The sequence below is a fragment of the Nanorana parkeri genome, unplaced genomic scaffold (assembly GCF_000935625.1).
Source record: "Nanorana parkeri isolate BGI_ZX_2015 unplaced genomic scaffold, ASM93562v1 scaffold369, whole genome shotgun sequence".
Classification (NCBI taxonomy): domain Eukaryota; kingdom Metazoa; phylum Chordata; class Amphibia; order Anura; family Dicroglossidae; genus Nanorana; species Nanorana parkeri.
In genome coordinates, this window is record NW_017306637.1 from 287,094 (window position 1) to 300,148 (window position 13,055).

Sequence of the window (13,055 nt, forward strand, 5' to 3'; positions counted from 1 at the left end):
ACAAGGTGTGAATAGCTCCCCTCTCTCTCCATCTCTCTCAATATCACGCTGATGATTTATCTGCAACAGCATGAATGTAAAAAAGTATAGCAGCTCCAATATATTTTATGATTCTGAAATAGTTTTGTACAAGAAATTTACCATCCATTGTCATATATTAAAGCAGTTGATGTACTATTTCCGCCATGGGACTAAAACATGTTTGTTTACCAGACTGTAACTTACTTTCCTCCACATTTTGAGGGTATGAAAGTCCACTCTGAAGTAGGTGTAAAGGAGCAGCATATGGCAAAATACAAGAACTCTGTGTTGAAAGTTCACTGAATTGGGCAGGTTTTCCATCACACGGAGACACTGGTAATTCCGGGCTTAGCTGTAGAAGATACCTTTCAACAGTTGGCAGTTCATCCCATTTCACATGAAATGAGTTTGTGGTAGCCAAGATTAGCTGAACTTGTGAGGATGTTGATGGCTTTTCTGGAAAAAAAAAAAATGCACAAAAGAGCTTACATTAATTTCTTTAAATTAAGTCCTATTTTATAAAGTAACCTGTATCAGTTGGGTGTCCTACCTGTGTCAATGTACCAAAGGTCTTTACAACACACTTGATAATTCCATGCCTTCTTGTAACCATCCCTTCCACTCCATATATACAGGCGTTTTCCAACTGTGACTGCACAATGTCCTGCTCTTGGTCTTGGCCAGTTAGCGTTCTCTTCTGAGCCGTCTGCCATTAACATGGTCCACTCCATGGAGTCTGTACAACAAAGTGAGATATACAGTAAAATAAAAGTCATCCTGCAATTTTACAGCCTCTCTTACCTTTTTCCAATATTGTTATGTTGCAGCCTGATACTACAGTTGTTTCTCATTATTCTACACTTAATACCACATAATGACACTGTGAAAACGGAATTTTAGAAATGTTTGTAAATGTATGAAAAAGGAAAACTGAGATATCACATTGGCATAAGTATTCACACCCTTTGTAACAACACTTGAAATTTAGCTCAGGTGCCTCCCATTTCTCTTAGATGTTTGTACACCTTGATCGCAGGCCACCTGTGGTAAATTAAATTGATTGGGCAAGATTTGGAAAGGCACACACCTCTCTATAGAAGGCCTCACAGCTGATAATGCATACTGTATCGGAGAAAAAGCCATGAGGTCAAAGGAACTGCCTGCAGAGCTCAGAGACAGGAGTATTGCAAGGCACAGATCTAGGGAAGACTACAAAAACATTCTGCTGCACTGAAGGTTCCCAAGAGCACAGTGACCTCCATAATTCTCATATGAAAGACGTTTGGCACAGCCAGGACTCTTCCAAGACATAGTGGCCCAGCCAAACTGAGCCATCAGGGGAGAAGGGCCTTAGTAAGAGAGGTGACCAAGAACCCGATGGTCACTCTGACTGAGCTCCAGAGATCCGGAGTGGGACAAAGTTCCAAAAGGACAGAGATCACTGTAGCACTCCACCAATCCGGCCTTTAGGCCTTGTTCACACCAAGCGCGGAGCAGGTGCAGAGAAGTTACAGACCGGAGCAAAACTGCGTCCAATGTATTCCAAATGGTATTTTTAGCTCCAGTTCACATCGCAGCGTTCAGTTTCAGAGCAGGTAAAAAAACTGCAGCAGGCCCTATTTTACCTGCTCTGGAACGCATGCAAATGAATAAAAAATGCATGCAAACGCCTGGAACGCACTGAAAGCCCATTTTACCAAAAACGACCCGGAACACATCAAAAACGCGGCACAACCCACTGCACTGCGTGTGCAGAAACTCATGCAGATCTGCTCTGCATTTGGTGTGAACAAGGCCTTATGGCACAGTGGCTAGGCAGAAGACTTTTATGTGCAATACACATAAAAGCATGCTTGGAGTTTGCAAAAAAGAACCTAAAAAGGACTCTGACTGTGAAGAACAATTCTCTGGTCTGGTGAAACCAAGATTGAACTGTTTGGCCTTAATTCTAAATGTTTTGTCTGGAGGAAACCAGGCACCGCTCATCACCTGCCCAATACCATCCCAACAGTGAAGCATGGTGGTGGCAGCATCATGCTGTGGGAGTGTGTTTTAGCAGCAGAGACAGGAAGACTGGTCAGGGTTGAGGTAAAGCTGAAAGGAGCAAAGTATAGTGATATTCTCAAAGAAAACCTGTTCCACATCACTCAGGACCTCAGACTGGGCCGAAGGTTCACCTTCCAACATGACAACGATCCTAAGCACACAGCCAAAACAACACAGGAGTGGCTTAGGGACAACTCTGTGAATGTCCTAGTGGCCCAACCAGAGCCCCAACTTGAACCCTATTGAACATCTCTGGAGAGACCTACAAAAATGGCTGTCCACTGACGGTCCCCATCCAACCTGACTGAGCTTGAGAGGATTTGCAAAGAAGAATAGCAGAAAATCCTGCAAAGCTTATCTCATTATACCCAAAAAGACTTGAGGCTGTAATTGCTGCCAAAAGGTGCTTCAACAAAGTACTGAGTAAATGGTACATGTGATATTTCAGCGTTTTATTTTTAATAAATTCACAGACTTTTCTAAAATTCTGTTTTCACTTTGTCATTATGGGGGACTGAGTGTAGATTAATGAGAGGAGTCTGAATACTTTCTGAATATCCTGTATAACATGGAAACATCCTGTGCATTGCATACAGTGTAGCTAGCTACCAATAACTACGTGAAAACAAATTATACAAACCCAGATCCAAGTAGGAAAAAGAGTAAGTACACTTCCACTGATTTTCTTGAGCAGGCGAGTTGTCACCATTTGCAGTTTGGGGAACCCAGCCACCAAATATATACATTCTAAAAAACAGATCAAACTATGCATTAAGATAGAAAGAGAGAGCACCTTTTTTGAAAAAAATATCCAATGCTTTTCCAACATACAGATCAAAAATGAAGCCAGATCATATTTAAAAACATTGATTAACAAATGACAAAACCCAGTACAAAAGATACAATGTAATTAGACATAAAGGATGGTTTTCATTCCTCTTTTCAACATTTAAAAGGAGAACTATGGGGTCAGTGTTTTTCCCCATAGTTCTCCTTAGGGTAACGCGAGGACACAAAATTATTTAGGTTACAAAAACTTAATTTTGAATTATCAAACAGTGACAATAACGAGCAACAGTGTCTACTCCAGAACAGGTGTTGTAGAGCAGTTTGTAGAGTGGAGAGGACTGTCAGAGTGGTAACGTTGCGACAGAGTTGGGGAGTGCTGTAACCAGAAACGTAAGCAGTATGAGTGGAAAGTAAGGTTACTGGGTTGGAATGTAGTGAGAATAAAGAATGGGAGAACCAGGGAGAAATGCTCTGTGATGTGGGGAGGCCGTGTAAGGTGGGCTCCGAGTCAGGAGGGATGCGCTCTGAGGGTAGGGGGTTGATTGGGGCTATGAGTTAGGTGTATGGTGGGTGTGAAATTGGGTGCCCACTCACAGCTCCTATTCATCCACTTCAGCATCTGTCAGTACCCCCATGATAGCTCCTAGATGACTTCCAGCTTATGCTCCCATATACCCTGTTGCTAATGGGATTTTTGAAGACAGAGGTGCTAGCAGGATGTGTGCAGCCAAGGTGCTGGCGGAAAGCAGATATGCAGGGAGCAGTGGTCTTGCCTTTCCACACCTTAGCTCAGGGGAGAACCTGCATCCCTCTAGGTAAAGGAGTGGGCAGAAAGCCTGGCTGACTAGAAGCAGTGGAGGTGATCTGCAAGAGGTAGCCAGGGTAGCATAAATGTTAGCTGTGGCTGGGGAAAATGGAAGCAGAGAGGGGAGGTGGAGACTGGACAAAGGTTGAGCAATAGAGGGGAAAAAGTGGGGGCATGAGATCACCTAAGAGTCAAAAAGAGGAGAAATTACTACTGGAGGCATAAACCCCCAGTTGCAAAACAGAAGTAGGACTTAATCAATATATTACTAAGTATTTCAATATAACTAAACCCATTCATGTTTTTAACAAAAACCTAGATATTTATGAATGTGTACGTACACTATGCAGCCAGACATATGTGGACACCCGACCATCATTCTTATACGAATTAGATGGAAATCCTATTGCAAAACCATATGGAGTTGCCGTACCCCAATCCACATCTTTTTACAGCTATAACAGCCTCCACTCTTCCAGATATGTTTTCTAGGAGATTTGCAAGCGAGTTTGTGCAAATCTATGCCTCTTCAGCCAAAAAAATACATTTGTGAGGTCAAGTACTGATGTCAGATGAAAAGACTTGGCATGCAGTTGGTGTTCAGTCATTCAAAAGATGCTTACCAAGGTTGAGGTCAGGGCTCTGTGCAAACCACTCATGTTCCTCCACACCAAACAGTTTAGGTCTATAAACCTGGTCTTGTGCATCTGATCTCAGTATTTGTTTAGGGTGTCCACATACTTAAAGCCACATAGTGTATGTATGAATGTCATCTACTGAATTGACATATTCCCTTCAAGTAATTAAAATATTAGATTATCTATCTATCTCAAAAGGGAAATTACCTATTCCCTATCACATTAGCTGTGTGAAGGCTTCTAGGTAACGGTGCTGCTCCTTTAGCTTCTGGACTATTCCAGGTCAAAGTTTCTATAAAAAAAAAGAGGAAATGTAAAAAATGAGAAGAATAGCAATCATGTAGCTTTTTTAACTAAAAGTGTGCAGAGTGAAGTAAACAATTACTTTGTCACTACAAAATGTTCAGCTGTGCTGAAAGCTCGATAAGGTAAAATAAGGACAAAACATTTATCAGGACTGCCCCTCCCTTGTGCTTCTTCTCTTGTGAAATGCCTAAGCTATTTTCTCTTGTCATTATCTGGAATGCATCCGTGGGAAATCTTTATCTACTACTGTTGGCAAGGGACAGTAACCAAAAAAAGCCCTAATATCCACAGGTAGGTGCTCTGGTGTAGCAAATGCCATGGAATAAACTTAAACACCTAGTGAGTGAGCTATTCAATCACATGCCCGTCATCTACGTTGTACAAATGGCATTTATTTAGAGGCCTTTTTTTCTTTGGGTGAAGTTAAAGTTTAAAAGGAGAACTATGGGGTTAAGGGCCTGTTCACACGACGTCCGTTTTGTGTGCTGACCGGCTCCGTACGCTGCTGCACTCAAAATGCATCCCAATGTATCCCTATGTGTTTTATGGGCTAAAGTTCTCACGTGCGCAGTCCGTTCAGCTTACGACAGAAAAAATACTGCAAGTCACATTTTGTCCGGTCCAGAAACGCACGAACGCGCACGAAACGCAACGAAAACGCAACGGAAACGCAACGCAATGCAGCTAAGGGGGAAAAAAAAGAAAAAATTGTATTCTTGCTCCACTTATTATGATATCATCAACGTTGACAAAAAATTAACCGTCAGCATCCGGACCGAAAACACATCAAAAACGCACTGCATCAGCAGCTCCACGTCTGCTGATCAGCACCTGATCTCATGTGAACAGGCCCTAAGGCTTTTCCCCATAGTTCTCCTTAGGGTAACGGGAGGACACAAACTAGCGTCCTCCCGTCACCCTAGGCTCAGTATACCGCGAGCTACAGCTCGCAGTATACCGAGACGCCGCAGTATACCGCGAGCTGCTGCGCAGCTGAAGCGGATCCCGACAATTATGTCTGGATCCGACCAGCTGCGTGAGTGACAGCTGGCTCTGCCTATCTAGAGGCAGAGCCAGCTGTACCCGCCCCCTCCCCCGTCCGTTCTGCCAGTCAGCGCTGGCGGATCAGAGCGGGGAGGGGGGAAATCCAGCCCCTCCCCTGTCACGGCAGAGAGCCGTGACAGGACCGAGAAGTGAGCAAACGCCGGTATGTGTTCGCTCGCCTCCCGATCTACTGAGCCGACCTGTGACAGTCTCATTGTCACAGTTCGGCTAGAACTATGAGGTGAGTGAAAAGCACTCACCTCCTAGTTCTCCTTGAAGACTGTCTTGGATTCTATTTGTACTTCGTACTCCAGTAAAATCACTACCTGAAGGTACTATCCCATATACGAAAAAGCAAATATGTAAATTGAAAGCAATAAAAAAGGTTAGACGGTTAGAAACTGGGCATTAATATTCCCCTGTATTCATGCACAATAAAATTATTCCAGCATCAATACCATTCCTCAAAAAAAAAAAAAACAATATTCCAAAGCTCACCAAATTCAAGCTCCCACAGGTCGCCAAGACGACATCCGGACATCCCTCCAAAGATATAAAGCTTAGATTTCCGATTATCCTTTCTGCTGTATATGACAGCTGAGTGGGACTCTCGTGGACATGGAGGTGTTCCCTTGGTCTGTGGAATATTCCAGCCAACCACTCCACTTCCTGGACGTAACTCAAGTTCATATAAATCATTTAAGTACCTAGTGTGCGATAAATATTAACATATCTAGAATTAGGAAAATAATATGGCAGGCTATTTACACAGCTACAACTTTCAATAGAATCATGCTCCTGTGGCTTTTTTCCCCCTAACCATGCACATATATCATGTGCTGGCTGACCAATCTCTGCACTCAGTATTCAGTATATACTAGCATGCAATGTAGCACTATATTTTGGGCAGTTTCAGGAAAGAACAAACAGCTTCCATAGGTTAATAATACTGGACAAAGGATGATGTTTAGCTTCTGCCAATAATAAAGGTTACCCTGTTTCCCCGAAAATAAGACCTAGCACTATCTTCAGGGATTTGTGTAATATAAGACCTACCCCGAAAATAAGACCTAGTTCGGTGGCAGGTCTTATATTACAGAGATCCGCTAGGTCTTACTTTCGGGGTAGCGGCACATAAACTGTGTAAAAACCGGCCGCAGCTCCCGCCCACACGCCAGCCTGCCGCAGCTCCAGCCCCGCCCACACGCCAGCCGGAGCTCCTGCCCCGCCCACACGCCTGCCCACACGCCCACCGGCCGCAGCTCACGCACGCACGCAGCTCCTGCCCCGCCCACACGCCAGCCGCAGCTCCCGCACGCACACACGCACAATGGAAGCGACATCCTCCGGGACCGGCAACAGCACGCCACCTTCCGGGACATCGTCCACTCCTCCCCAAGCCAGGTAAGACATCCCCCGAAAATAAGACCTAGTGTCTTATTTCGTGCAAAAAAAAAAATAAGACAGTGTCTTATTTTCGGGGAAACACGGTACTTGTTTTGAAAATGTATTATTACAAACTAAATAATTCCTGTCTAGAGCTTGACTTTCAATAATATGAAAGCTGCAACCACTAGTACTAAGGTTCTGACAGGTGTCTGTATTGCATTGAGAGGGATGCACAGTCGACATCTCGCTGGATGGGGGACAGGTGGAAGGACGTAAAACAATACCTGTAACTACGCCGAAACTGCATTTACACTTTAACAGGGCTGTGGAAATGTAAAAAAAAAAAAAAAAAACTACTTGTCCAAGGGCTAAAGTGGGGGCCCAATTTACTTGTCCATCATCACAATCTACTTGTCCCAATACAAAAAAATTGTTTCAAATAAAAACAGTATTTAACCGTGCTAAATAGCGCTTCTCATTGGTCAGCGAGGTCACCTGACCAATAAGTGCCCGCTCTCCACCCTGAGCTCATTTGCCGTGGATTTAGGTCCCCCAGAAAACCCAACAGCGGGGGCTGGGTTAAACACACAAGATTGCTACTTGCTTGATACAAGTGATCTGAAATCACTTGCACTAAACGAGCAGCGGCTCCCACAATCTACATTTAGCTCTGCAGGGCTAAATGTAGAAAAAAAATTACCCACCCAGTACTGCATGTCCCAGGCGATACAAATTCCACATCCCTGACTAAGTTGCAAATGTTCAAGCAGCAGCAAAATTTAAAGTACAATGTATCAGCAAAATGTATTGGATAGTCCAGTATAAATTAAATTAGGGTATACATGGTTAGAATTTAGTTTGAAACTCTCGATTTTCTGATAGTTAATAGGGGAAAATCGACGACTCGTATTTTTTTTTTTTTTTTTTTTACCCAGTTGAATCCCCGGGTAAAACACCCGGTATCGGGTGTTCGCATTGGACGGGTCTTTTCTGCCCGTGCGTGCCCGCTAGGGGGCGCGCGCAAGCAGAAAAAAATTGCCGTCTGGAGACGGCAACCCGCAGATGCTGCAGTGCCGTCCGTCCGTTTTTTTACTACGGGTGGACGGCAAGAGGTTAAAGTGACATTAAAGTCAAAAATGTTTTCCCTCCCCCCAATGTTTAATTAAATAAACACTTACCTTAAAATGATGTCTCTTAATCCTATCTTCTTTCCTGTCCTTTTCAGCCTTCTCTCCAGCACTGCTGTGCGTCTCCGATCCAGCGCTGACTCCTCTGTCCTTGCTAGCACTTCCTGTCCCACGGTGTCTGCATTCGGGTGCACGCATCCATAGACTTATCTTGTGTCCCTCGTCGCGTCCCGGCCGAAAATGTGATCTGCACATGCGCCCGCCCCAAGATGCTTTGCGGCCGCCCGAGATTTTTCACATTTTCGGACGGGAGCGCGGGGAAGACGGGGTAAGTATTAACCCTTTTCAAAACGTTTTTTTTTTACACTTTAAGCATATATCTACTGCTTGCTAGCAGTAGATATATGCAAAAACACCCGAGGCTTTAATTATCCTTTAAGTTAAGCCAAATACGTTTGCAGTAGGGTAAGGCACAATCCACATATCAAGTAATGACATGGAGGGAAAACAGACCTCAGCAAACATAGCAATCTAAAAGCAGCAGTGAAAAGACCAAAAAGTTCTTTACCTAGGAATATTGTTGTTGGTGTCCTCACTCTCGTTAGCCAGGCCGCCAAACAAATAACATTTATTGCCATGGAGGGAAAAGCTGTGTCCCAGTCGAGGACAAGGCAGGGATCCGTTAGAAGCAGGTTGAGGCTTTAATTTCCTCCACAGCCAGCGACTTGCCTGAAAAGTAAACCTAAAAATTCAATTTGTTTTACCTAAGACATGTAAATTTAACACACATGCTTCCGTTTTGTATGGAGAAACAAACATGATTTTCTTAACTACTTTATAGCTATTTAATAATATTTTAATGCTAACAAAAAGATTTAAGTAACTGTGTACACGTAGACCTTATAACATCCCAAGAAGCATGAAAACTGTGGTCAGGTATACATGACAATTTGAAAGCTATTAAAGAAGGATTGCAGAATCCAGCCATTCAAGGCTATAGGCCTTCCCCGATGCCTAATGGTCCAGCTTGCACGGAGGAAGAACTGATCTGGCAGAATGCATTTTTTCCCAGTCAAATGCTGTTTTACCTCATGACAGGCCACAGTCTGCAGTACTTCCCCTCTCTCACGCAAGTGGTTTGTTTATCTACTCACTATCTGCTTGGCAACCAGAATATGAATGCAGAGCCAGCCACCATCTAGTGCCTGTAGGAACCTTCACTTCTATATCATAATTTTGTAAAGAAAGAAAAAAAGTAAACAGTGACAGCTCCGACATCTGCCACAACGCACTAGCCCGCCTGCTACTTAACTACTTGCTGACCGAGGTGTTAAACCTCCTTCCTGTCCAGGCCACTTGTTAGTGTTCAGCGCTGCAGTACTTTGACATTTATTCCGTCATGAAACGCTGTACTGAAATTCATTTTATACAATTTTTTAGGGACACATAGAGCTTTCTTTTTGTGGTATTTAATCACTACTGGGGTTTTTAGTACAGAACACTTTGAAAAAAAAACCTGTTTTCCCTACGTTGGAGGAGAACTATGAGGCGAGTGATTTAGACTTATCCTCATAGTAAGAGCCGAAGTGTGACAAAGAAGCTGTCACAGGTCGGCTGTATACAGTGGGGCAAAAAAGTATTTAGTCAGCCACCAATTGTAAAGTGAGAGAACACATACCGTTGCCCGCTCACTTCCCGATCATCTCCATGCAGAGAAAGGATCCCCGCAGGGATTCCCCCTTCCCCTCTCTGATCCTCTAGCGCTGAATGGAGGAACAGACAGGGAAGGGGGTGGGCACAGCTGGCTTTGCCTCTAGATAGGCAGATCCAGCTGTCACTCACACAGCTGGGTGGATCTCAACAGCATTGTCGGGATCCGTCTCGGCGCTCTCAGTATATCGCGGGCAATAGCCCACGATATACTGAGCTCTGGCTCCCGTGACCCTTAAGAGAACTATGGGGAAAAAAACACTTATCCCATAGTTCTCTTTTAAGTTTATATGTGTGTGCACGGGGGGGGCAGGGGACTTAATTTTTTTCTTGGGTGTTTTTTTAATGAGACTTTCATTTTTTACACTTAAACTTTATTACTATCACATAGGGGGCTATATACAATGACAGATCTTCTTTATGGAGACATCAGGGGTCTTGGAGACCCCTGATGTCTCCATCAGGGGTCTTGGAGACCCCTAGGGGAGCTGTGAGTGAGAGTCACGGCTCTCTGCAGGGAGATGATCGAGAAGTGAGCGAGCAACGGTATGTGTTAGCTCACTTCCCGATCTATTGAGCCGACGTGTGACAGTTTCATTGTCACACGTCGGCTCGAACTATGAGGCTGAGTGATTTTCACTCACCTCATAGTTCTCCTATAAGTAAGATTAACATATATTTTCTGTACAAAGCATACATAGCCTGAAAAAAGGAAATGAATGCAGACACATCCATAGACTGGTAAGCTACAATATTTTACATTTTTGTTCTTTTTTTGATACACTGGAATATACTTCCTAGAGGCTCTAGACAACTAATTAAATATGAAAATGGAGATATTATGGAGCTATATTTATCCTTTAAAAGTAGTGTCCCTTTTGAAACAGGAAATTATACCATACTCTACCTGCAATTCAAATAGATCATTGCTGTATCTTCCATACTCCACCATCCCTCCAAAAACCAGGATCCTTGTCCCATCACAGACAAATCCATGGGCAGCACAACCTGGGGGAATATCTCCTCTAACCGCTGGGAGGAACCACTGATTCGTAACTGTTAGGAAACACAAGTATGAAAAATGAAAAAACATGATTGATACCAGGCTTCTGCCAGCTGTAACAATCACTGCAGTCTCAGCAAGTTGAAGCATGTATAGTAACCTTGTAAACAACATTGTATAGATGTTTTATGTATAGCTGTGTTATATAGCAGGGGTTGGTAACCTCCGCCATGTGCGTCAGGGAGGGAATGCAATGTCTTCTCTGCTGACCTTTGTGCCAGTACTGGTACTGAGCGAGGTGTCCGAGCACAGCAACCCAGGATCAGGGCCCCCGACCTGGCTGTCACCTCATGTAATTGGACTAGGCTGCTGAAAGGTCACAGAACGGTGGAACCGGAAGCACAGGGTGCCAGGCTGATGGGGTTGGGGGTTACATTGCTGGCTGTCACTGTATACTGTCCCCACACCATCATTCACTTGTCACACATTTTAAATGTTGGGAGCCCATTCTCACTTTGCAGGTCTAGTGTGTTGCGTACGCATGTCAAAGTTAGGTTTGAAACTTGTCAATGTGTGTTGTGTTAAAGCAGCCCAGTCTAATAAATGGTCCAAGCAAACAAAAAATGGAAATGAAGCATTTTTTCTCATGCAGCGCACCACAACAAACGGTAGTGCGTTACTATGCTTGTGTGTTGCAATGCATGTGCGTTGGAGGTGTTTAGCCTTAGTGTAATGGGAGTGCCATTAAAAAATGGCACCCTAACTGCAAGGTGCCAACACATGTAAGTAAGCACCAGTATGTTAACATGCGGTAACGCACTGCAATGGAGAACTGTAAATGGGCCCATGTAAACAATAGCAAAGTGTTACACTGGATTTCCACCTAGCTCTTTTTTCCCTGATGATTTTTCTATTGAAATCAATGGTGATGCATTAAAAAAAACATTGATGTGCGTGCCCAGTGCAATGCACTTTGTACGGAATGTCAACACGCGTCATAACGCATGCATTTCTATTTATTTCAAAGGAAACATGCCAAACAAAGACGCAAAGGTCTGGCCACACGCATTAAAATATGCTGGACAATGTATGTTGGTGTCCTGTGCATTGCTGCTTGCTTTTTGGTGGTTTTTCGGTATCGAGTACCGATATTTTTTTTCCGGTACTCGCTGATACCGATACCAGGCGGCATGTAATGATTGCCCAGGAAGACGTGCCCATGCTCCCTCAATTGTCCCCATCATGCTCTATGTCCTCTCATATAGTTTGCACACAGAGCATTCTCAGTGACATCCTCACACACTCAGGTAGATACCACACAGTGAATGTTCAGTGACAGCCCCACACTTGTCCCCATCAAGCTCTATGTCCTCTCATATAGTTTGCACACAGAATGCTCAGTGACATCCTCACTCAGGTAGATAGCACACAGTGAGTGCTCAGTGACAGCCCCACACTTGTCCCCATCATGCTCTATGTCCTCTCATATAGTTTGCACAAACAGAATGCTCAGTGACATCCTCACTCAGGTAGATAGCACACAGTGAGTGCTCAGTGACAGCCCCACACTTGTCCCCATCATGCTCTATGTCCTCTCATATAGTATGCACACACAGAATGCTCAGTGACATCCTCACACTCAGGTAGATACCACACAGTTAATGCTCAGTGACAGCCCCACATCATACTCTATGTCCTCTCATATAGTTTGCACACAGAGCATGCTCAGTGACATCTTCACACTCCGAAAGATAGCACACGGTGAATGCTCAGTGACATGCTTCCTCATGCAGTCCTATCACTCTCTCATACGGTATGTGTGTGTACAGATAGGTGTGACTACAAACAACTTTATTCCGCCCGGTAACTTCTCGTCCGGCTACTCGCAGAGCTCAGTCATCGGACATAACGGGAAAAGAGCAAGGCCTAAGCCCGGTCCCCGACCCCACAGTACACGGACCGCATCAGGCCTCCTCCCGCCCCGGTCATCAGGCCTCCTCTCACCCGTGTTATAGACGTGCAGCTCCTCTGCTATTCCCTCGTTCCCGCCCCCAAAGACGATCATCAGCTCCCGGATGGCCACAGCGCGGTGTCCGTGCCGGGAATGAGGGACCGGACCGCTGGCCGAGGTCACCTGCCTCCAGTTTAACCGGATGGGATCCGCCGCCATCAGACCC

General features: G+C 44.5%; 1 protein-coding gene across 1 annotated transcript in view; it reads right to left on the minus strand.

The window, feature by feature from the left end:
- HCFC2 (host cell factor C2) overlaps nt 1-13,055 on the minus strand; it is a 26,785-nt gene that overhangs the window by 12,480 nt on the left and 1,250 nt on the right. The window contains exons 2-9 of the mRNA XM_018558918.1: nt 12,883-13,055; nt 10,783-10,931; nt 8,734-8,894; nt 6,148-6,356; nt 4,507-4,591; nt 2,708-2,814; nt 572-757; nt 226-477 (exon numbers count right to left, since the gene is read on the minus strand). Of these exons, the coding sequence (XP_018414420.1) occupies nt 226-477; nt 572-757; nt 2,708-2,814; nt 4,507-4,591; nt 6,148-6,356; nt 8,734-8,894; nt 10,783-10,931; nt 12,883-13,048 (1,315 nt within the window). The 5' untranslated portion in view covers nt 13,049-13,055. The remainder of the gene's footprint in view (nt 1-225; nt 478-571; nt 758-2,707; nt 2,815-4,506; nt 4,592-6,147; nt 6,357-8,733; nt 8,895-10,782; nt 10,932-12,882) is intronic.